We start from the raw sequence: 25,440 nt of genomic DNA, 5'->3' as shown, positions 1-25,440 counted from the left end.
GTATATTAGTTCTGTCTCTCCAGCAAAGTTATAAGCTCACGTATTGCTACTCCATTTACACTCATGTGAATACAGCTTGGGCTTTGGGATCAGAATTTGAATTCCTAAGTCATTTGTTACTTGTACAGCCTCGTACAAGTTAACGAGTCTCTTCAAACCTCAGTTCTTCTCACTGTGAAAATGGAGTAGCATAAAACATTTCCCTCAGGGTTGTAAAAGCACATGAGCTAATATAAATTAAGTCCTCAGACAATGTCCAGCACACAGTAGGCATTAAGAAAATAGGAATTAAATATGTAAAACTGCAACAGGAATTCAAATGTAATTGTCTTTTAAGTCACATCCCAACTCCCTAAACAGTGATATCCTGAAATGAAACTAATAAGATTTTCAAGAATTAATTAAAATTACAAAAGACTGCTCTATGACTTAACAGGGCCATCTATAATAATTTATCTTAAGGAAATAAAAAGAGATTCATGTACAGCTCTTTTCATTATGGCGTTACTTATTAGAGTAAAAACAATTAGTAACAACCTAAATGTCTAATAAGGAATTATTTAAATCAGTTGTTGAACAGTCATGCAAGAGCATGGTGTGGAGACATTAAAAGTTTTGTGGTAGAAGGGTATTTAATGACATGGATATTTACTATGCAGTGAAAGAAGGCAGTCTCCAAAACACATAAAAATATTACTCCAATTTTGTTTTAAAATGTATTTCTATTCATAAGATACTGGAAGGTTATAGATTAAAATGTTATACCTGATTGATTTTATGTTCTACACTTCTCTGTATCTTCTAAATTTCCTAAAATAAACACATATACTATCTATAATAAGTAAAAAGCATAGTTGATAGTATAAATACATAGTATATTATTAAAAATCCAAATAGGAAGTAGAAATGAAGATATTAATTACTTTTTAATATAATTCAACCAGGGAAAATAACACCAACAAAGGATAGTGTGAAAAGTTTCAAGTTTTACGTTCCTTCTTAAGTCTCAATTCTAAGATATCTTACTTTACAGAGGAGCAGAAAAATACATGAAAATTTACACCAATACTAATCACCTATTGAAGTTTAAATTTTTTGTTTTGATGAAGTTTTTGTAAAAATGCTGCTGGTAATTTTACCAATTTCAGATGCAACTCAACATGTGACAATCACTTTTCATGTAAGTGCCCCTTATCTCCAAACCATATCCTGGGAATTTAAATGAGTTCTTTTCTCACCTTAACAGCTACTTCATTATAAAATTGTTCAGAGTCTTTAGATGATCCTTGGGCTTTTGGAGTCAAGATATTATTTGATTACCTGGCCTTTTCTGTGCCTCCCGTGCATTGATAAATGTCAATGGATTCCATGAGTTGTTTTTGCAACATTACATCTTTGCCCTCAATTTGAGTAATGAATTTATGCTGCAGAAGATCTGACACTGTTGGACGCTTTTCATAATCTTTAGTCAAGCACCTGCACTGGCAAAAAAGAACATGCAATTATTAGATAAGTTATATAAATTATGATTCATATTCTTAAAACTACTCTAATGTAAGAGAATGATGCTCCTCATAATCGCTCAGCCCAGGAAACATCTCAAAAAATGTTAAACTGCAATATGACAAAATGAATGTTTGTGAAAGTGCACACATCTGGGATTACGCTGTATTGCTACCAACTTCCATCTAAATACCGCTTGTCTCCCAGCCAGCACTGTTGCACAGTGATAATTAAACTCAGTCTCCACTGTGCAGTCTCCTTCACATGTCACCAGCTAAAAATAAACAACAATGAAGTCATTACAGTTTTAATGCTTATCTGAAATTAAAACAAACTTTTCAGTTTCCCTTCGTTAATGCTTTTAAAGGCTTCTCATTGATCTAGCTCTTTCTACGTGATAAAACTGCTAAGCCATCTGAGAAGGTTAATGCACTGAGGATGCTTAAAATCCTATGTCAGTAGATGTTTTCTGAGGTTGTACAGTAGATGTATGTGCAGGACACACTTCTAGAGAGGTTCGCCCAAAGCAGAGTCAAAAGAAAGGAGGCGGGGAGCGAGAGCACCCGAAGCGACATCACAGGAGGAGCACGGGAACAAACGTAGGCTGTTCAATCAGCTGTGACGGCTGTCTTCAGATATTTGGAGGAGGGATTAGACAGTTCTCAGTGATTGTAGGGGACAAAAAAAAAAAAAAAAAAAAATGAGGATGGATTGGTGGAATTAAGAGTGAAACATTTCAGGTCAGTATAAGGAAGAACTTTCAACAGTGAGGTTTCCCAAAGATAGACTGGACCGCATTGGGAAGTATGATTATTTTTATTTGGGGTGTCTACTGATTGCATGACTGCTCAGTGGTCATGTCTGAGAAGGATTTACTCTGAATATAAGTTTAGGCTATATAAATTTACAATACCCTTCCAACCCTGAGATTCTAAGGATCTGTAATTATGAGAAAACTGGTCAGAGTTGGACTGTCTTCTGGGGATATAGAAAAAGAAAAAAAGAAGGAACCTGTGCCTTGACTTGAGCAACACTATTTCTTATCTGTATGGTTAGTCCTCCTGAAATGGTAATTTGGCAATTTATTTTATTGGGGTTAACCAAAAAAATATTTCCCAGGTATGCTAAAATATGCTAAGGAATAAGAGTGACGACTCCTGAAAATAAAAACAAGAACTCTTAGTTTTCATTCAGTTTAACAGACTGTGTCAGTTTCTGACATCTACAGCACTTGTATCTGTGTATTGAGTTTAGTCACATGTAAAATTATTTTATTCAAGTAACACTTTATCGAGTATCTGATGTATATCAGGCACTTTGCTAAGACACTGGAATTATAGTGACAGGTAAGGCACATTCAGCACCCTGAAGTTGCTTCCTGTCTAATTTGGGAGAAAAACCTCCAAGAAGGTAGCTACATAAAAGTGGCAACCTTACTAGGGGAAGACAAACACAGTACAATGACACACAGAACAGGATACTAACTGCCTGGAGGGAATCAGGAAATGCTTCTCAGAGGTGAAATCGTGTGAAATATGTCAAAGTCACCAGGTTCTATTGAGGATCTCAGTGGAAGGATCCGCAAACACGAGGCACAATTACGAATCGTGGGGAACTTTCAAAGTTACCAGTGATTCTCCTAAGAGAGTTGTGAAATTCGATTGTAATTTATTAAATATTCTCTAGTGCATAATACATACTCAGTAAAGACTGGTTAAGTTGAAAACTAAGAAAAAAAAAGGATTATCAATCCTTTTTGGGTTTCCACAACCCTTAAATCTATGCCTCCTGTCTATAAGAATAAGCAGATATTCTTGGTAGGAAAACCAGTGATAGCAGTTATGTCTGGGTATGACTGGTTCCTCTCCTTTTTTTGGTCCTTTCTACATTTTCTGAGTGGAGTTTGATACCAAATCTTAATGACCCCTCTCTTCTATTTACAATATGAGGTCATCCCTTACCCTTATTTTTTAAGGTGAAGTCATAATGAAAATTGTGAAAAAAAAGTCTATGAGACAGATATTTAGTAGTGACTGGACTCATAGCTTCTAGTCAATTGTCTGAAGGCACTGCGCTTGAACTAAATATCCATCAGATTTAAAATGTTGCCCAGCTGGGCGTGGCTCAGCGGTTGAGCATCAACCTAGGATCCAGGCGATCGGGGTTCAATTCCCGGTCAGGGCACATGCCTGGGTTGTGGGTTCGATCTCCAGCAGGGGGCACACAGGAGGCAGCCGATCAACAATGACTCTCTCATCATTGATGTTTCTCTCTCTCTCCTTCTCCCTTCCTCTCTCTGAAATCAATAGAGATATATTTTTAAAAATAAAATAAAAAAAATAAAGTGTTGACTGAATTTCAAATGTATAAGTTATTTATCTATATGATTATGTGATTCACCAACTGCAACAAACGTTCCCTGACTGTGATGAGAATTAATGATAATGACAAATGAAGGGTTAAATAACAGACTAAACAGATGGCGGGTGGGCAGGTGGGAGGAGCTGAAGGCGTAGCTGCTAAAGGCAGGTGGACAGAAGAATGTTTACTGGATGGTGAAAATCCGCATAAGCATCACTATGGATAAGTAAATAAATAGGACCCTAAGATCATTGTTTGAGCAACAATAAATTCACTGAACATTCACAAGACACAACAAATGCTTGTTTTGAAGAAAATAATGGAAGCCTCTGGGGCTATTTAATAGATAAAAAAGTAAGGAGATTCAGAAGCACGAAAGAATTGTTCTAAAAGGCCCATTTCAAAGTTAGCAAGATGATATTTCTTTGATTAAAAAAAAAAGACTCTCTTGTTACTCACTTGCTAATGAAATCATTGAATTCTGCTGACCATATCTCAGGCTGCCTGAGTTTGGGGGGTGGATTCCTAGAAAAATAAGAATCAAGGTTGGATTGTTCACACGGATCAGTCAGTGCAAGATCGGGGGCAAAACCGGACAGGCTCATCCAGTATGCCCTCCCAGGCCCTGCCAGGTAAAATCAAGCACTACCGTTATTTTCCATTTCAAAGGCAGATAATGTTATTAATCATTCTTTATATGAAATGACAGGTTTCTTGTTTTTCCAAAAGCATTTAATAGATGACCCAATTTTCTAACTGATAATTTTTTCTTTTAAAGAATCTTTTTGCTTTTACCTGAGAGCCCTAGGGGAAAACATCAATACTGAGCAGAACAGAAACAAGAAATACGAGGACAAATATTTTTTGCTTTGAGTTCCTTCAGGAGCCTGTGAGGGACATCCAAGGTCCACAGAGGTGACCTGAAAGGAGCTGCTCAGAAGACAGAGGAAACCACAGCAGAGAAGGGCAGAGGACAACGCCCTCAAGAGCTGCTCTGTTGTTACTTAATACATGGCCGGGAATAAGGCCGCACGAGTAAGGAAGTGAAAAATATGGTTAGCTATAAAGCCTCGAATGCCACTTAAAAGATTTGTTACTAACGCCTTTCATTTTTAAGCTGAACAAATCTTTTCTTCTTTGATGTGTCCATGAAAACAAAGGAGCATCACTTGAAAATTCAGCTGGGCTAACTTTGTAATCAAGCAACACTGATCAGCCACGAGAGCTGCATTTGCTGAAGCACTGCTTTATGTTCACCCTAACAGCTCTTTGTTTCCATCAGCGGAATGAAAACATTCTGTCTTCAGTCCTGCTTTACTCCTCAAATAGCTTACAGTGAAATTCACGTACAGTCTGATTAAAGAAAAGCGCAGCTACTCATCTACCCCGGATCACCCCTAAAGCTCCTTTTACAATCCTTAGGACTAGTTGGAGATTGCTAATTTGCTCATGAAAAGAAGTCATTCTTTCCTCCAACAACCTTGCTTTGTTTCTTGGCCTCCTGAAAATTTCCTTTTGAAGAGATGTATTGGTTTGCTCTGAGGATAACAATGTTTTGATGATTTTTAGAGAGCTAAGAACTGGGTAGTTTTTCAGATACGTTTTTTGTAATTGTTTCTAGAGTCAGTAGGAATTCTTAGAATTCCATTTGAGAGATATACTGGTGGTGAAAGTAGTAAGAAATAGCTAAGATGAGGTGGTTTCCGTAAGTGCCTTGCTCATAGCTACAGCATATATCAAGGGTGTCATCACTCCTCCATGCAGAATCACCATCCAGAGTAGTGACATTGGCCTACCTATGGTCATTGAAGCCATAATTAAAATGGTTCAGGACTACAGTGCTTCATGTTACATAGCAGGAGTTAGGAAATACAGATTTTTTCTGTTTTCTTCAAATTTAATGAAATATCTTAGGTGTGGTGTAGAGCAGGTTTTCTGTTCTTATCTGTAATCTTGTTTCCCCACTTACCAAGTAGGCAGTACATTTTACAAACAAGACCTAAAAAACACACTGGCGTTGTTATGGGCTATTAATTCAGAACCTATAGATGGGACAGGAAATTCAAAAGTAAAATTACAAAGTCAAATGCTTTGGTCTTGATACTAATTTAATTACATGCCAAATATTCCAAAGAGATCCATTTGGAAATGAATATAAAATACTAACATTAATTCTTAGGACTGAAAAACTACCCCCAGGACTTTGTACATACGATTATGTCTTCTACAGATGTTGGGACCATAGAATTTAATGGAGAATGTGGTAATAAACTATAACATAACACCTACCACTCTGCCCTGGATCCCTATCACCACAGGCCCTCCATGTTCATTCCATTAGAATTTAGGTACCGGGCAAAATTCTTAAGAAATTCTTCAGAAAATAACACATCTATAATAAAAATAGGCAGTCTTTTCATGTCAATTTTCTGAACTACCTAGGAACTAACCAAAACATATAAAATAGTGTTTAACTAGTAATGGAAAAAACAGGGGAAAGTTTGTCAATATATACACGGCAGAGGAGGGGTCTACATGTTAATATGTTCAAAACATTCACATATTTTAAATAATTATGATTTTATCAATAAATTTTATTTATAATTTTTTTAATGTTATTTTAAAGTTCTGAACAAACATAAGTCTTAGCAAGCAGTAGAAATTACTAGACTGATAGAGTAAAGCAAAGCAAATCACAGCTACACTGACTGTGCACCAGGGTGCCACACTGACTAACGGGAATAGAAAAAGGCTAGGAGGAGTTGCTGTTTTCTGAGATCAAATCCTTACAAAAGAAAAGAGACATACTAAATATCAAGAGAAAACTCTTCTACTTAAGTAGACCAAGAAAATAAAACTATTGTACAAACACAGTATTTTGGAAGAAGCAGAATGATATTCCAAGCCACTCTGTCCCCGACTTGCTGAAATCTATGTGAGTATTTCCATGATGAGCGCTCACTCAGTGGCTGGAGGAAGAAAACTGGGCTGCAGACGCTGGACCAGTGTGAGAACCCACTGACCTTGGTATTTTGAAGAGTGCTCGCATGGGATGCAGGTCAGCTAGCGGAGGATCTCCATCCCCCAGCTCGATGGCTGTGATCCCCAGGGACCACGTGTCACACCTGGCATCATAAGTGGTATCCAGTTGCTGTTCACACGCAATCACCTAGTAGAAAATGAAAAAAAAAAGAGTGAAGTTCGTGTCTTTAACGAGCACGTAGCAAGATGTTTAGAACAATGTGTAACTGTTCAAGCTGATGAAGTTTGATAGCTACAAGTAAAGGCAGAAACTTGGGAGAGCTAAAGCTCAAATTATTAGTAGTAGTATTTTCATTCTGAGAATAGAGAATACCTTAGCAAACACAGGTTTGCAAACATAAGGGAAGAAGCCTAGGAAAAGAAATATTTTTGAAAATGTCAAACAGAAAGGGCAAAGAAACAGTGCCCAAATGGAAAGAGATGGGATCAAATGCACAGCTGAAAACTGTGCAATCCTAGTCACTCAATAAACATCTGACAAGTAAATGAAGTCATTTGTCTTGGCAAGATAAAGAATGTATTTTAGTGAATTAAAACTGAAGGAGGTAAAGAAAAATAAGCTTGACAGCACTCTAATTAAATGGCCTTGATCTTTCTTGGCAACTAGATGGCAAGGGTACCTAAGGGAGGAATGAGACGAGTTTGAAAGAATGAAATAAGGTTTACACCATTAATAAAAGAAAAATGTACTGAATAAAAATAAACAGTGGTAAAGATTTATCAATAATTATCTAGGAGTATACTAAACTGTAAAAGTACAACCAGGTTTTTAAATATTTCACTAATCAAAGTATGTAACTGAGAGACAAGAAAAAAGTGGGACTTTTTTGCAATATTATAAAATAGTATTACATAGAAGAATTACTAAATAATTACTTCAGAATTTATTTTTAAATATGCAAATATAAGTACAGATGGACTGCAAATAATGACTGTAACATCAGTCATTATTTTGTGATCACAAAAAGAAAATTCAACTTTACATTTTTAAAAATACTTTTTTACATTTTAAAAAATTTTACATTTTGTGAATTCCAACCCATAACACAAATAAAAAATGATTTGAGGATGATGACAGGTTAAAGTTTTATTATTTAACTATAGAACTAGGAAATGATACATAAAGCAAAAGAAACCTCAGGCCCTGTCTGAAACAATAGTTCATTTTTCTGACTCCATTTAACATCAGGCTTAACACATTAAAATCTCCATGTCTGCACACTCAGGAGTTTGCTTGGCAACATTTACACACATGACATCCAGGAAGGGTGACTCCTTCAGAAATATAGCTTTATTCATACCTGATAGTAATAGCAACAACAGAAAACAGTTAAATATGAACCCATGAGTGATTAAATAAAATAAAAGGAAGGCAGTGGTAAATACAACATGTAGGACAAAAGTTACCCCAGGAAGGAGGCAAGAAGATGGGCTAGAGGAAGAACATAGAAGCAAATGTATGCTGTTGGGTTGGGTAGTGAGTTCACGGGCAAATAGACAATAAAGCCATAAACTAATCCAATTTTTAGCACCTGAAGGCCAATAATAAGTAATAAATAAATTATATATATGTGTGCAGATATATGGATAACTATATATCTATATATCATCTATATCATCTATATCTCATCTATAGAGAGAATATATAGCTTCCCAACTTAGAGTCAATATGATGATGGGAACATCATCTCACACAGCACTTCCCATTTTTCCTACCAATGTATTTTTAATATCACAGGAGAGTGGACTGCTGAAATCAGAGAGCATAGCCTGAAGTACTGGGAGAAAGCATGAGTCCCAAGGTTTGTATCAAAAATTCATGTGCAATGTACAATGGAATATTACTTGGCCATAAAAAAGAATGAAATCTTACCACTTGCTACTACATGGATGGACCTAGAGGATATTATGCTAAGCGAAATATGTCAGTCAGAGAAAGACAAATACCATATGATTTCACTTATATGTGTAATCTAAAGAACAATATAGACAAACAAACAAAATAGAAACAGACTCATGGATACAGAGAACAGACTGAAGGTTGCCATAAATACAGAGGGGAGGGGAGTTAAGGGACAGGGTGAAAAAAAGGTGAAGGGATTGAGAAGTACAAATTAGTAGTTATAGAATAGTTACAGAGATGTAAAGTACAGTATGGGGAATATAGTTAATAATATTGTAATAAATATATGTGGTGCCAGGTGGATACTGGAAATATCAGGGGGAACCCTTTGTAAAGTATATGATTATCTAACCATTATGCTATACCTGGAGCTAATACAAAACAATATTGAATATAAACTGCAATTGAAAAATAAAATTTCTAAAAATACCAAAAAAATTCATGTGACAAGGAGTCATAGAAGTATTACTCCTAACAGCCAATAAGTGGAAACAACCCAAATGTGCATCAACTGACAATGGATAAACAAAATGTGGTATGTATGTACACACAGTGGAATATTATTCAGCCATTAAAAGGAGTGAAGTATTGAAATATACTACAACATGGATGAACACTGAGAGAAAGAAGCCAGACACAAAGGCCACATGTTGTGTTATTCAATTTATATGAATGTCCTGCATAGGCAAATCTATAAACAGAAAGCAGCCTGGTGGCTGCCTAGTGTAGAAGAGTTTGGGAGGAGGTGGGAAGTGACCGTTAATGAGTATGGGGTTTCTTTCAGGGGGAATAAAATGTTCTGAAATTAGATTGTGATGATGGTTGCACAGTCCTGCAAATATATACTAAAAGTCATTAAACTGTACATGTTAAATGAGTGGTATGTAAATTATATCTCAATAAAACTGTTAAAAAATAAAACTACATTCATAGAATTTTTTATTCTATTGTATATGTTTGTTGCCTTAGCATAAAAATAATGTTTTCTGCTCTACTTGTATTTTTTTTCCTAGTAATTGTTGCTTCAGGATAATTCATTATTTTATGGCTTCACACAAGTGGTCCAGGACTGTTTCCCCACAGGCTTGGGTGCATTTATGCTCTAATTTGCCAGACATTCTTGGTTTACGCTTGCTTTCCTAGCATCATTATAAATACTGTCTCCTTTCATTCTCCAAAGTGTCCTTGCTTGTACCATGTATTATATAGTCACCTACCACAGTCATTATTTCCCTTGCCCCCTTCATCTTGACACACATGTACTCCAGCTAGGGAAGGATGGCTTTACGTAATCAACAAATGCTACCTTTAATCTAGAATTTAATTTTAAAATGTCAAATCAAGAATTTCACATTCAACTGATAACTGATTTGAACAAGCTTGCTTGATCGTCTAGTAATTATACATTAACAAGTGTAAATTTTAATTATTAACTCAGTTAATACTTTGGTAATTAAATTTTAGATAGATTAAAATATTTCCTTTTACTCATAGAGTGGTTCCAAGATCCATTAATCAAACTGATTTTACTAAATGGCAAACTTAAACATATAATAATGGCTTTGTTACTGTAAATTAACATATGAAAAACATAAAGCTAGACCATCAATTACTGAATGTTGATTATATGATAATATCATGATTATATATTATAGAATTTTTAGATTAATTATTAATATATGCGAATAAAATACAATGTTTGGTATTACAACTATTTTTTTAATTTCTCAGTTTTAAAATTTTTTCATAAGCTGTTAAAACAATATATCATAACAAACTCTAAAAAACTCTCATTTGAGATTTTTTTATTCAGTTTTATTTTTGCTTATATGACTATGCTTTTTACTTTTATTCTAAGATGTATTCCCTGTTAAAAAGTTTTTAAAACCACTGGAGTTTTAAAAAGTTTCTTAAGATAACTTATCCACTCTCCATATTTTATTATTACTTTTACAATTTAACATTTTTTGCAAGTAATAATTGAATTAGTATTAAAATAAGAACAGTACAGCAGGACTTAATTCTCAAACAAATTTAATTCTAAGATTCTGCAATATTAATGTAGTATTTGAATTACTTCTCCCTTCACTCCTTAGAAAATTGTAGATAAATAGAGCTTTCCCCAAAGGTTGCAGAGAGTTTTCAAACATTAGTGTCATTTTCTGATAAACATAATTTAAAAGACTAAAGGCATTACAGTGACCGTGGAGAGATGATGTGACTCTGGAACACTTTTCCTCAACTATTTTGGCAGTTTCTCTACAACTTCCCAACGCTAATAATAAAAGGCATCTACCAAAGCTGCACACAGTCCCCAAGCAGAGGGACCCAATATGGAAATCTGTTATATAGGTTAATAGACTTGAATCTAATTTTAAATGAAAGCCAGGGGTTTTCATAATATTTCTATTATAATTTAAAAATAGAATCTAAATATCATTTATATCGATACATGCTAAGCAATTAAAAGTAAATTTAATGAAAAATTAAGGCTGCAAGCAATTTCTCCTTATGTCCCCTGACTCGCTCATTCATTCAGTGCTTCATTTGCTCATATGTTCATTCATTCACTGCCCATTTATTGAGCACCTCCCATGTTCTGCCTCACTCAGAAACCTCACATAAAAACAACACAACTGGCATTTCCTTCTAGAAATATTCCAAAACACATATGGAGATAGAGTGCTTATGAAAAGGAAAGTCAGAAAAGATCAACTATTACATGTGTCTCCCTCAAAACTCCACCTGACCTCGGGAGCCATCCAAAACGGTGTTCCTACGGAGGTGTTCCGACGGTGCCAGGTGCTGGTGAGCTGCGCAGACACACCTGCAAGGAAGACACAAGCCTTACTTCTTGTACTAATCGCTCATATAAACAGACTGCAACTGCAGGACATTTGCTGACAAACTAACAGTAAAATTCTGTTCCCGTAAGCTGCCACTGGACTCGAACTTCACACTGAGTATCCTAAGTCAGGATTTCTGTATAGTCAAGACACAGAGTGTTCCTCTTGCTTTCTATTGCTCATATCCAAACCTATGCATCCTTAAAGCACCATTTCAAGCTTTAGGTCCCCCATGCTGACTTTTAATCTGCTTTTGACCATACTAACCTCTATTTCTTTTGACCTTCTGTATTTTTAACTATTTGTCTGTTACGTATTTTGGCAGGTAACTGTTATTTGAACGGTATGCTTCCTACCCTCTCTCCCCTCCCTCCTCCCACTAGCAAATTCTGGTGAATCTGAGTATTTTATGGTGGTACTGACATAGCGGGTGACTGGAAGTTGCAAACTAACATCTATTTAAACCGGTACCACTAATAGAATCCATTGTTTTCCTTGAGAGAGAACACAGACCAAAGGACTACAATGAAGAGGCACAACCAAGTATTTCAATCATGTCATCCCATTGATTCCACCTGGTTAGACACAATCATAACCGACCCTTAAGGAAATCAGGAGGAAAGTCTCTCTCAAATTTTACAGGCCTGCTCTTCACACAAGGGCTGGGTTCCTTGCCTCTGGCTGTTCAGAGCCACTCCCCTGGACCTTCTCTGGACTTGATGGGTTACACCCAAATTGTGGGCTTCCACTCCCTGATTGCCATTTTGAAAAGTACCTCCCAGGCGTCACATTTGTTTTAGGCTCCAGATATTTATCTTATAAGCCAAGTAGAACAAAGGTGCTAATAAAAATTTTAAATCGGATATATCTGATTCCTCTCAGATGGCATTTGACATTTATGGTGAAATTCAGCCAAATGGGCATTTCACTGGTGGAAATATACTTGAAGGGCAGGTAGTATATTTTGGTTCTACATTAATTGTGTCCCTCAATGACCTACTCCATCTATGTGTTAATCTTGTACTAAACAGAATCTTGATCTATGGCCTTCAAATTTTTATAAAGAAGTTTATTTGACAGAAAAAAATATCCTCAGTAAATATTTTTTCAAATTCAAAGGAGATTTTCTAACCTGTGCTTGAAGGTTCTCCCTTAAGTATTTTCTAACAGACTATCTGAAGAAAGGGAATCAACACTTAGTATCCTATTTCTCCAAAAAACATCGTCTACCTCTACTCCAGGCATTCCACCTTTCAGAAAAATTAAATTTAAATCCAAACATTTTAACTTGTCTTTTTCTATGAAATAAAGGGAGAAGTGAGTAAGCTTGAATTTCATAGTAGTATCAGTATAGTTATTTATGTAAGTGAAAAAAAAATGGATTTTAAAAGCAATTTAATTTAAAATTTATTCTTAATTTACTAAAATATAATCTAAGGCTCTCTAATTATTTATGAAAAAAATTTAAATTATATTTGACTCTTGGTAAACAGTTTTGTTTCAATTTCACAAAAATAGTTTAAGAATTCAAATATCATGTAATTGAAATGGAAAGGGAAAGGAAAAGGACCACAACCAAATAAAAAATCAGAAGTATTGCTTCTGGCAGAAAAAGTAACATTTTAGACTAATCATGTGATACATTTTTTTTCTGGGTATGAAAATTATGTCATCATAATTGGCATTTTTCAGCAAGTGTTCATGTCTCGGCATCTGAATTTATAGATGCAGATGGTAGGAAATGTTTCACAGAAAATATGTGTGAAAGGATGCTGAGAAAAGGTTTTTAGGGGTGGGGCATGTAACTCAAGGTAGGCCATTCAGACTTTCTTTCTTAAAAATATGAATTTTGAGTGGAGACACTGAGGGAGGGAGGTAACTATAGCTGAGTCAACCAATGGCAGGGCATTAAGGGTTAGTCCAGGTGATGCTCATATGAGATTCAAGGCTCTCATAGCTCTCTTCTTAGGAAGTTGGATGGTCCAGCTTCTCCCTTGACTTTGTAAGCCAGCCAGTGTTGCTTTCAGTTCTTGCCTCATTTGGTCAACTAGTTTCTGTTGCTTACAACCAAGGAACCCCGATTAATACAAGACCCTAATGATTTTACATATGAAGGAACAAATGTTTTACCCTCCAAACCCTTTAATCACACATTCCAAAAGGTAAAAAACTTTTGAGCAAGTATACTGTACATAAAGACAGACTATTCTCTAAATATCTATTAGTATATTAATACAGACATTATGAAATATAAAATGAAGATAATTTTTAAAGGATGAGATTAAAATAGCTGTAGTAGAGGTATGAATATTTCTTTCTCACTCCAATATTATTTTGCAAACACCCTGGTACTGACACTCCCTTCAAAAACCCCCAGTCTAAGGAGTGCTGAGGCAATGAATTACAATGCTCTTGGAGTCTCATATATCTATTAGTGTGTGCTGAGGTCCTGCAGAAAGAATGTTTTAAGCCTGGTTCCTCTAAATTGTATGGAAACACGAAAAATTCAGCAAGATTAAAAAGAAGGGGGGGAAAGTCTTAAAATAAGTGAAAAAGAAAAAATGCAACTATGTAGAATAAGAAACGATGAGTCAGAGAATATTGGATGATTATCATACTAGACACAGGACACACATCTGACTATGAAAGTGACAGAGGAAGTCATTTACCAAATTTCATGTTTGCTGACTGCTTCTGCAATGACTGTTAAACCTCAAGATCATTTACCAACTCAGCCACAGCTTCAGAGCTAGGAGGCAACTTTAGTGGTCATAAAGTCTGTGTTTGTTTTCAGAGTAGTAAAATTCAACTGGAGAGAAAAATGAGTTTCCTGAGGACAAATGGCATTTTTATTCAGTATAAATTCTCACAAGGAAAGTAGCTAATAAGTAGAAAAATATAAAATTCTATTAGGACCTGACTGACACAAATGACTTTAAAAGGCAACAGAAATCCAAATTATGAGTTCAGGAGCCCCAGGACGTAAAGAAGATTAGGAAAATCATCTTGTCCAAAGAGGAACTAATCGAATAAGTCACCAAAATAAACAGTTACATAAGCATCTCAAGGGAGCAAACGCCAAAGGGTGGAAAATTCCAGGCAGAAAGTTGGTATAGTGAAAGGATATCGAAAGAACAGGAGGCCAGAAAGCGACCAGGGCTGAAGAGAAAAAGACTAGAAGAGAGGACTACAGTCCATTAAAAGTCAAAGCCACAGGAACATGGAAGTTTATGTTAATGATTCTTCAGCCCCCTGCTTGACTGCACTGCTGGGGAAGTGTCATGCTATTTTAGGCCCCTTCCATAAGGCTTCCTGGGCGGTTTGATGGCTGTACAGCAACTCTGTTCCCTATTGCGTTAGTCCCATTTCTACAGAGAAAAACCTGCAGGCATCATACCTGTGGTTAAAGGGTCTCTTTGCGTCTTACAAAACAAAATCAAAACAAATATCGTATGTGTGGTTTCCAACAGGGTTCAAACAGACCAGAAAATTTCAGGGAACATAATTTTCTATAACTACACAGTAAAACCCTTGACATCTCAAGAGGCCAAAGGAAAGACCATGAGTTTGTTTGTTTTATTAAAAACAAAATACTTCAGGAATAAGAACTGAAATTATTAAAATATAAATTTTTTTCAAAAGGAGCCCTAAAATGTATTACACCATTTAATGTCCTCATTTTGTTGATGAGGTTAAGACAGTGTCATGATTAATTTTATGCATCAACTTGGCTGAGCCATGGGGCTCAGATATTTGGTCAAACATTTTTCTGGATGTTTCTGTAAAGGTGTTTTTTGAATAAGATTAACATTTATATCAGTGGACTCCGAGTGAAGCAGATTATTCTGCATAATGCCGGTGAGCCTCATTCAGTAAGTGAAAGGCTTTAATAGGACAAAGACTGATCTCCACTGGGCAAGTTCTTCCAGCAGACTGCCTTTGGACACACTGCAACTCTCCCCTGAGTCTTCAGCGGCCAGCCTGCCATCAGAGTTTGGAGTTGCCAAACCTCCACAGTTACACGGGTCTCTCCCGTAAGAGAGACTTAGTCTCTCTATTTTTGTACATATACACATACACATCCTGTGGGTTCTGTCTCTCTGGAGAACCCTAAAACAGATTTTGGTACTAAGAGTGGTTCTAGAGAAATAGAATCTTAAAGATGAGTTTTCTGAATTGGTTCTCAGGCTTCTGGAATTGGATTTCTAATCTGATTATATTTAAAGACACTAATGACTATTTCCAGCAGTAAAGAGCACTGATAACCATGGAAGGATGTGGCGATACAGACATGCAAAATATCATCACTGGATACTTGTAATCAAACACCTGCAAGAGGTGCAGTTGAGGGCAACCATCTATATGATCGCTTTACACATTTTTGTCAAATGTTTATAATGACATTAGCTGGTTGCTTCTAATGTCACAGGACAAAGTGAGGAAAGAAAAAGATGAGTTTAGGGATTCAAGTTCCCAGTTCAAGTGCTGCATAAATGAACTGAAAGCTTCTATGTGCCCTGAAAGAGACCCTTCTCTCAGGTAGCTGCAGAGCTGAGATTACTGAAAACCAAACCCAGAATCTCATCTTGCAAGTGGCTGAATGCAAATTAATTTCCCAACCTCACAGGGTGTCTACTGTTAAAGTGAGGGTATCAGTTGGGAAGGAATGGGATCCTGAACATTGGAATGTAGACCTGGTGAAGCTGGGGACTTTGAACTCCTAAATTATGATGAGTTTCTTTGCTGGTACAATTAACCTCTCTAACCCCATCAAAGGAGATTAACCTTGCATTGCCTGGGGAAACTGCAATGGCCAACTCGGATGCAGATGCCTCACAATACGCTACTTATTCTCTTCAGGACCCACCCTAACCACCTCTCGCTGTTTCTAGGCCTATAGCTAGACTCAAGTCCCAACAGAACCCTAAAGATGAAGTACAAAAGAACAAAAACGACCTGATTTTTCAAACTTATACAGAAATTCAGAGAATATGTGTGGGAATGGACATCAACGGTGCAGGATAATGGTGGAAGGAACATAAATTTGGGTCAGATTCAATTTATTGATATGTGGCCACTAAGCAGAGACATTGCATTTAACACTGCAGCTTGGGGAGTTAGAAAAGCTCTCTACCAGTTTGGTTGGTTGGTTGGTTGGCTCAGACATGGACCAAAAAGTGGTTCCCAGTACATGAACTTGAAATGCGAGAACTGCACTGGTTTACTCTAGAGGAAGGGGTTCAGAGGCTTAAGAAGACTGGAATGTTAGAGTGGATTTATCATTCAAGACCTACTCACCCAACATGGGAAAGTTCTGAGGTCATACCTTTCAACAGAGCTGTAAGAACTAACTTTTTGAGGGGAGCCCCAGCTTCCCTGAAGAACTCTGTTATCACTCTTCTATAGGCTAGAACTTACAATGGGAACTGCTGCCATGAAACTGGGGAAGCTAAATACAATGGAATAATTGGATCACAGAGTGGCAGGGGCCAAGTGGTGACCCTCATTTGCCAAAGGCAAGATGGACATGGTTCCCATAATGGGCAGAGTCAAAACAGTAATGAGAAGTGTCTGACTTGCAAAGAACAATGGTGTTCCTAAAAGTTATAGATGGGAAACCTACTAAATTCTTACTTGATTTGTGTAAGTAAAATACTTCTAAGCTAAGTGAACAAGAGTCTAACTTGAATCATAACAACAGACAGTCATGGCCCCTCAATCAGTTCCAAGACTTCAGGTCCTTTATAGACCCAGAAACTCTTGAATAAAAGGGAGGTCAACCCCTTAAGGAAGAACCTCAGCACACTGGCAAAAAGTTACATTATTAGTCTTTCTCCAACCTACCCAAAAGGGACCTATGGTTTTTTCCCAGGGTGACTGTGTACTGGGGAAAAGGAAATAATCAGACTTTTCTGGGATTACGGAACACTAACTCTGAATTGAATTCCAAGAGACACCGCAGATTACCATGTTCCACCAGAGAAAACACGTAACTGGAGTTTTAGTTCAGGCCCATCTCATAGTGAGCCCAGGATTTTGTTTTCCTATTGTCGATTTAGGATATTGGAATAATGATTCTTTATTACTTTTTAAAAAAATTTATCTTTATTGTTGAAAGTATTACTGATGTCTCGTTTCCCCCCCCTTATTGACCCCCCACCTCCCTCCCACCTCCTCCTCAGGCCTTCCTCGCACTATTATTTGTCCATGAACTATGCATACATGCATATAAGTTCACTGGTTGATCTCTTCCAGCACCCTGACCCCCTTCCCTCTGAAATATGTTAGTCTGTTGCATGCTTCATATCTCTGGATCTTTATTACTTCTGGGTTACAAACTACTTGGTGAGTTTCATAAAAGTTTTATACTTTCTCACTAGGAAATTCATAGTCACACAATGTTTTGCATATAAGGGATATCAAAAAAATCTTCTGGCATTCCTGTACTTAATGTGCCAAATGATAATCAAGGTTATTTCTAGTTTTAACATGTAATGAGTCCATAAGATGACACAAGGTAACTGCTTGTATGCAACTACCACTTCTATCAATACTAACATGATTTCCTTTGAAAATCTGTCCTTTCTTCAGTCCACCTGGCACTAGATCTTTCCCTTTCTTTAATACTCAGCTCATCTCTTATAATGCAGATGGTGCTGTGCTTTCTCTAAAGGCATCAAGATTACTGCTCTCTTGTACTCTCCTTGGCTTTGAACATATGAGCTATGCACCTAGAGCTGTTTGTGCCATTCAATTCTGTATGACTTTGTGTGTGTGTGTGTGTGTACATACACATATATATTTATGTATATATGTATGTATATTTATATACACGTACATATATATAGTATTGAACCTCAGTTATAGAGAGTTGAGTATATATAATACTCCTCATTTAGGGTACACTATCATCACTGATCTCTTACCTTATTTTTTAAATTTTCTTTCTTCCCCATTCAGCTCTCCCATTGTCCTGTCTCCTGACCTACCATAAAAATCTATTTGCTTGGAGCTCTTCAGGAATTAAAATTTTAAGCTGCAGACTAAGATCATTTAGTTCTAGTCCAAATACTTATTTTACAATGAGAAAAACTGAGAAGGCACAGAAGTGATTCTTTAAAAGTATAAAGAAAGTGGACATGGCTGGATGGCTCAGCTGGTCAGAGCACCATCCGGATATACCAAGGTTGTGGGTTCTATCCCCGGTCAGGGCACATACAAGAATCAACCAATGACTGTGGAACAACAAATCACTGTTTCTCTCTCTGTGTATCTCTCAAAGTCAATCAATAATAAAAAAATATAAGGAAAGTCATTTTTTGGTTCACCTAAATTTATCACATCATGGAAAGGCATACTTGGTAGCTTTTATTAAAATTTCTACAGTTGCATTAAAGTAGTTTGTTTTTCTGTTAGGTAAATCCCTAGATGTAAAATTTTCTTTTACCTGCTACTAAATAAAAACTTTGGAATGTCTGAAATCCATTCTTAACTTCATAACAGAATTTTTTGGTGTACTTTAATTTCAACAATTAAAAACTAAAATTTTGAACATTGTCAGAATATAAGGTAGTGCACATCAATAAGAAAAAATAGTCTCTAGAATATTTAGTAAGTCTCTTTGTTTTTCCCTTTCCATATCGTCTTTTTAAAAATCTTTATTCACAGTTATTTTCAGAATAGGCAGAGAAGCCTGCTTGTACCATATTAGCCCATTCCCCGGTCATGGCTGATTGGATCAAAAAGGGAATCTGACCCAGCTGGTTCAACTGAGTTCCTTCTCTACTCCAAATTCCTTTTGACTTGGGATGCTAAAAATCTGGGTCAGTTAGCTGTTGGCAATGGACCCATAGGGTTATTTATACAGGCTGGGAAGGCTGAGGGTATATTTCTGAGTAGCCTCAATGGGCAACATGGAAATTCCAAAGACTGATCTATAGGCACTCAAAGAGAAGCAGAGGAGAGATTTGGTTTCTCCAGTGAGAGAGCAAAAGGCAACAAGCAGTCATGGTTCTTGCCTTCCATTCTCCTGTCTCGGTTTCAGTCTCCTTTGCCCTGTTCTTATCTGAGATGGCCTCCTGGAGCTAGTTTGGGCTTCTTGTCCTTACAACTAAAATGACCCTTTGACTAAGACACATAACATTATCTATAATGTTGATTAGCTTAATTCAACTTAATGTTCAGCTCAAGGAACACTTGAGCCCACAAGTTCAGCTGGAACTACAAAACTCTAAAAGAAAGTCCATTTATGGTTTTGACTTTATATAACAAAAGAATTATAAAATTATTTCCTTTCAAGTAAAGGTCACTTCTCCAAAGTAAAAAAACAAATTCTAACTGAGTAAAATATTAATCATGTAAGTCTGAAAATTCTAAAGCTCTGCCATATTTTAAAAGTGGTTCTTCTCCCTAGTTTCCCCCCAACATATTATTTCTATAAAGCACTAGTTCTCAAATTTTCAAGATTTATTCAACTACCAAATATATATATGTATATATATATTTGAGAGAGATATATATAATCTTTAGACACACACACACACAAATATCTTTAGACTTCTGAGGTTAAGGTTAGGGTTAGGTTAGGGTAAAAAAATTAAAAGAAATATCTTTAGACTTCTGTGCTAAGTCTCCGACTCTATAGTTTAAAAATTTTTTTGATGTAATTTCAGCCTTAGAGAAAAGTTGGCAAAAGATGTACAAATAATTTTTATCTAAACCATTTGTGAGTAAGTGGGCTACATGATGTCTCTTTCTACCCCCCCAATTACTTAAGTGTGTAATTGCTACAAACAGGGGCATTCCCTTAAATACCCACAACACAACTAATTAAATCAGGAAATTTAACACCGATACATTTCTACCATTTAATCTACAGACACCATTCAAATTTCACCAAGTGTCCCAAATATGTCCTTACAATAAAAGGATCCAATTGAGGAGCATTCGTGGATTTTAAAACAATTAATTTCTAAAGTTAATCAATGAACTTCCTTAAGTTTCAGTTTTGAAAATGCAAAACGAAGGAAGATTCATTCATTCAACGGTCATTCATTTAACTACTAACATCCAAAGCATTAGAGTAAGACATAGTCCCACCCCTCAAAGAGCTATCTATCTATCTTTCTAAGTATCTGTTTCTATGACCAAAGAGGTAACTATAGTTCTATGTGATAAACACAAAAATGGAGAAATATACTGGGTACAGAAGGAAAAATACTGGGTAACAGAAGAACAAGGAAGGACACCTTACCCAGCCGGAGTGCAGGGGAAGGGAAAGGGAAGAATGACTGAAGGATATTGAGATGTTGTAGAATAATTATGCCCACCCTCCCAGAATTAGGGTATTAGAAGAGGTGTGGGAGAGCACTGTCAAAACTAGTAAAAAGCCCTAGCTGGTTTTGCTCAGTGGTTAGAGCATCAGTCTAAGGACTGAAGGGTCCCGGGTTCGATTTCGGCCAAGGGCATGTACCTTGATTGCAGGCTCAATCCTTGCCTGGGTCAGAGTGCGTGCTGGAGGCAATCAATCGATGTGTCTCTCTCACATCAATGTGTCTCTCTCACATTGATGTCTCTCCCTCTCCCTTCCACTCTCTCTGAAAAGCAATGGAAAAAATATCCTCAGTTGAGGATTAAAAACAATACGCTGGCAAATAACTGCCCAGATGAAGAACAGAGGTATCAGCTCGGGTGCCCTTGGTTGACACGGAAACTCCAAATTGGCTTATTAGTAAATATGGAAATTTATTATCTCCTGTGAAAAAAGATCTAGAGCTAAGGCAGGCTCCAAAATTGGTTGATTTAGTGGCTTGATTACAACATCAAAGGCCCTTGTTCTTCTTGTCCTAAGCTCTGCCTTTCTCAGGGTTGGCCTCCCACTTGGAATGAAAGGCTTCAGGACAGAACAAGGTGGCTGTAGCAGTTCAGGCATCACAAGACACAGAAAGTCCCGAGAAAAACAGAGACCATCCTTCCCTGTGCTTCCTTCTTAGGAGGGAAGATGATTTCCCCCCAGAGAACTTTGAAGATTTCCCCTCACATTTCAAAATTGTGGATTTGGGCACATGCCCATTTGTAAAACAATTACTAGGAAAGGCTGCAGGGTCAGGCTTAGGGTGTCATTTGGGATGCCATCTATTTTAATGAATCAGCCACACACGCTGCTATAGCGGTGTTATGGGCACAAGCTAGTGGACTTAAAAGTCACTCTTTCTTCTAGGAATCTCTTATCTGCCAAATACTAAAAAATCTCTGTAGTTTCTAATCTCAAGGAGATAGAACTTTTTCTCTACTTTCAATGCCTAGAAAGCAAGGTTGATAGAAAATTATCAAATCATATCACACTATTCATTGTGAAACCGAAATCACGAATTTCAAACAAAACTTACCAAAATCTACAAGTTTAACTCCACCTTCAGTAGTCAACAGGATGTTATTTCCTTTTACATCACGATGGATAGTTTTGTTGTTATGCAAATGTTGAAGTCCCTAGAAGGTAGAAAATATTTCTTTTTAAAGAAAGCATCGTGGCTCAGCAGTTGAGCGGCAACCTAGGATCCAGGCGATCGGGGTTCGATCCCGGTCAGGGCACATGCCCGGGTTGCGGGCTGCAGCCAATCAATGACTCTCATCATTCATGTTTCTCTCTCTCTATCCCTCTGAAATCTCTCTATCCCTCTGAAATCAATAAAGATATATTTAAAAAAAAAAAAAAAGCATCAAACAAAAAAACATTTTTCAGATGGATGCATTTGTAGAAAACCAATAGGAAACACAGTGCTAATTAACATTCAAGCGTTCTTAAATGTTTAGTATTGAATTAGTCATGTCAAATTACATCATTTCCACTTTGGGCTACAGTGGTGTCTCAGTTTTCGAAGGTAAACTGTTCTGGAAGACAGTTCGAGTTCTGAAACATTCGAAAACCGAGGGATCAACAGCCGACAGCTAGGCCTCAGGATCTTGTGCTCAGGGGAAGCCGTGTGGCATGTTTGACTTCAGGGGAGTGTTCGAAAACCGAAGCATTTCCTTTCGGGTTTACAGCTTTCGTAACCCGAAATGTTCGGCAATGGAGACGTTCGAAAACCGAGGTACCACTGTATATAAAAATTCCTAAAACCAGAGGATGCCCTTAACGCTTATCAAATATTTTGTTGAAAATGTCTTGATTTCAATAGAAGAAAATATTCTATATACTTACTTTAAATAACGGGAAATAAAAACCTAACTCTTAATAAAAAGTACACAGTATCTACCTTCATCATAATCACAATCTCAGAAGCACACTCAGGAGATCAGAACTCAAGGTTCTGTTAACACTAGGAGGGTAGATTCCTAGTGGAAAAAAGAAATTAGTTATGCTAAGCATTTCAGATTTTGTATATACTCTTGTATCAATAAATACTAATATTTTCTAAAAAATAGGGTCCACATTTTTAACTTAACTAGAACTGCCTCATAATTAATGCACAAACAATTTAAATTGCCTTACCATTAGTGCTTCACGTAAAATATAGGCAATTATGGGCTCATTCATTCTTTTCCCCTTTTTCAGAAATCCCTTCACAAGATCAGTCACTGATCCTCCATTGCACAGCTATAAAAGAATGTTGCAAGACTGATATTAAAATGAATATGACATTTTAAGTACCTGCTATAAATTGTTCCAATCTTTGTTTCAAGTGATAATGTTCATCACCCTTATGTTTTCATAAATGAACCAACATATAAACTTATGACTAGTGTACAATCACTTATTGGAACACAGTTTTCATTCACATGAGTTAATTTTTAAAAGGGAATCTGGAGAAGCACTGGGCTTGATTTTTAAATTCAAGGCTAAGAATCATGATTCTACAAATTATTTCCAACTTTTAGTATCTAGGGCTTAAAAGCATTATTGATTTCTGATAGTTTAACTAACAGTGCAATAGATTCTATGACTTCAATACATGGCTATATACTATTTTATATGGGTATTAACTTAAAAACATGGCTCCTTTCTGACAAAATTTCAGAATGCACTGGAGTAAGGGTTGCAAACAATATTTTACAGAAAACTGTTTTAAATATCATGTTTCCCAGGCTCTTTAGCGTCATCTCTCCTCACTCCCTGCCCCCCTCGTCCCCCAAAGTAGAAGAATGTAAATGGAAAGGCAAGAGGGGAAAACATGGGAGGAGACTTTTTCACATCCAGGTCCTCCAAAGTTAGAAAACATGAAATCCTACAGAAAACTCTCAAAGAAGATGCATGTTTGCAGAACACAGAAACACTGATATTAGTCATGGGATATGAGATTGCAGATACCTAGGCCAAGGGCCTCAGAGCCAACAAAGCTCTGGTACATGAGCACTGGATCCCCTCATCTCTGACTCTTTAGCTTTTGCCTTCAACCTGCCTCTCCTCCGGGGACTCTTGTCCATGTTCTTCTTACCCTGAGCCATGAGGCCTCCACTCCTACCCACTTTCAGTACCCACAAACTCCTGGAAACTGGAAGAGCCATAATTCCCCTGATTCTACTGACCTAAAGAGAGGCGGGGGCAGGTGGTGAGAGAAAGTATATTCCTAGCACCCTAGTTTGAAACTCTGAACACAGTTTCTCACAAACTTTTCTTTATCATGATAATTAGGTTTTATTGGATGCCTGAACCCTTCTGATACATTATGAGTTAAATAATAACAGCTAAGGTGTGTTGAGCACATTCTTTGTGCCAAGCATATTTCTAATCCATTTACAGTATTATCTCGATGACTCACCACTCTCTGAAATAGGCATTATTATCACCACCATATTAAAGATTGGAAAACGGAGGCACAAAATAGTAACTTGCAAAAGGTCACACAGTAGTGACAGAGCTAAGATGTGAACTCGGACAGTCTGATTGTAGATTCGAGCTTCACACTTAACCACGATACTTTATGATCCCTGACAGGCTTCATGGGCTGGCTGGTTAATCTAACTATCATGTGAGGTATTGTTTCGGTAAGAGAATGTTTTGAAATCTAAACAGGAACCTACAAATGAAGTTAGGTGGAACCCGATTTATAGCCAGTGTTTTTCTACATTCAGAGACTTTTTCAGCTTAAAGAGCAGGCACAGCCCTAACATTCCAAAACCTGCAGTTTCTTCTGTATCAAGAAGGGGGAATGTCCTGTAACTGGATAGACAGAAAAGTGTTCTGCCTGGCAGTAGAAAACAGTGTCACAGTGCTTCCACTGTGGCCCAGCATAATCAGTTCATAAAATGACTCAATATTGACTGAAAATTGCAAGGTACATATTTAAAAGAACCAAGTTTCAGGACCAGTTTGAAAATTTCTAAAAATCACTGCAGAGAGACTAAATGTCTTTTCCTGTTTCTCCAAAGTGTGCCTCTCTTTGGCTGCATCTTCTGTGGTTGACTACTACGTTAAAGCAAAAGTAAACAGCTAGAATGTCACAGGGGGAATAAAGGAACCCAAAGAATGTGTAGTAAATAAAATTTTAAAATGCAGTCATACGTACAATCTGCACTAAGCAGTTCAGATTTTACTTTTTGGTATCAATTTTTATTTAAAAGTTATTTTCCCCCATCTGTTAAAGGTTAGAATACAGAATTTTTTATAATATACATTTTACTTTTTTAAAAGGTATATTGAAGTATCCACTACATATAAAGTTAACCCAATTTAGTGTTTAATTCTGAATTTTGACAAATATACGTCACTTAACCACTACCACAATGAAGACAGAGAACAAATCCATCACACAGAAATCTTCCTTTATGTCTCTTTCTAGTCAAATC

At 36.7% G+C, this 25,440-nt stretch overlaps 1 protein-coding gene across 1 annotated transcript in view; it reads right to left on the bottom strand.

Annotated features, from left to right (window-relative positions):
- MYO3A (myosin IIIA) overlaps positions 1–25,440 on the bottom strand; it is a 182,481-nt gene that overhangs the window by 136,746 nt on the left and 20,295 nt on the right. Inside the window, exons 3-8 of the mRNA XM_016218655.2 lie at positions 23,147–23,251; positions 22,044–22,143; positions 11,560–11,636; positions 6,888–7,033; positions 4,324–4,389; positions 1,321–1,476 (exon numbers count right to left, since the gene is read on the bottom strand). Coding sequence (XP_016074141.1) covers positions 1,321–1,476; positions 4,324–4,389; positions 6,888–7,033; positions 11,560–11,636; positions 22,044–22,143; positions 23,147–23,251 — 650 coding nt within the window. The remainder of the gene's footprint in view (positions 1–1,320; positions 1,477–4,323; positions 4,390–6,887; positions 7,034–11,559; positions 11,637–22,043; positions 22,144–23,146; positions 23,252–25,440) is intronic.

The sequence above is a fragment of the Miniopterus natalensis genome, chromosome 1, assembly GCF_054644295.1.
Source record: "Miniopterus natalensis isolate mMinNat1 chromosome 1, mMinNat1.hap1, whole genome shotgun sequence".
NCBI lineage: Eukaryota > Metazoa > Chordata > Mammalia > Chiroptera > Miniopteridae > Miniopterus > Miniopterus natalensis.
This window is presented reverse-complemented; position numbering and strand designations above follow the sequence as displayed.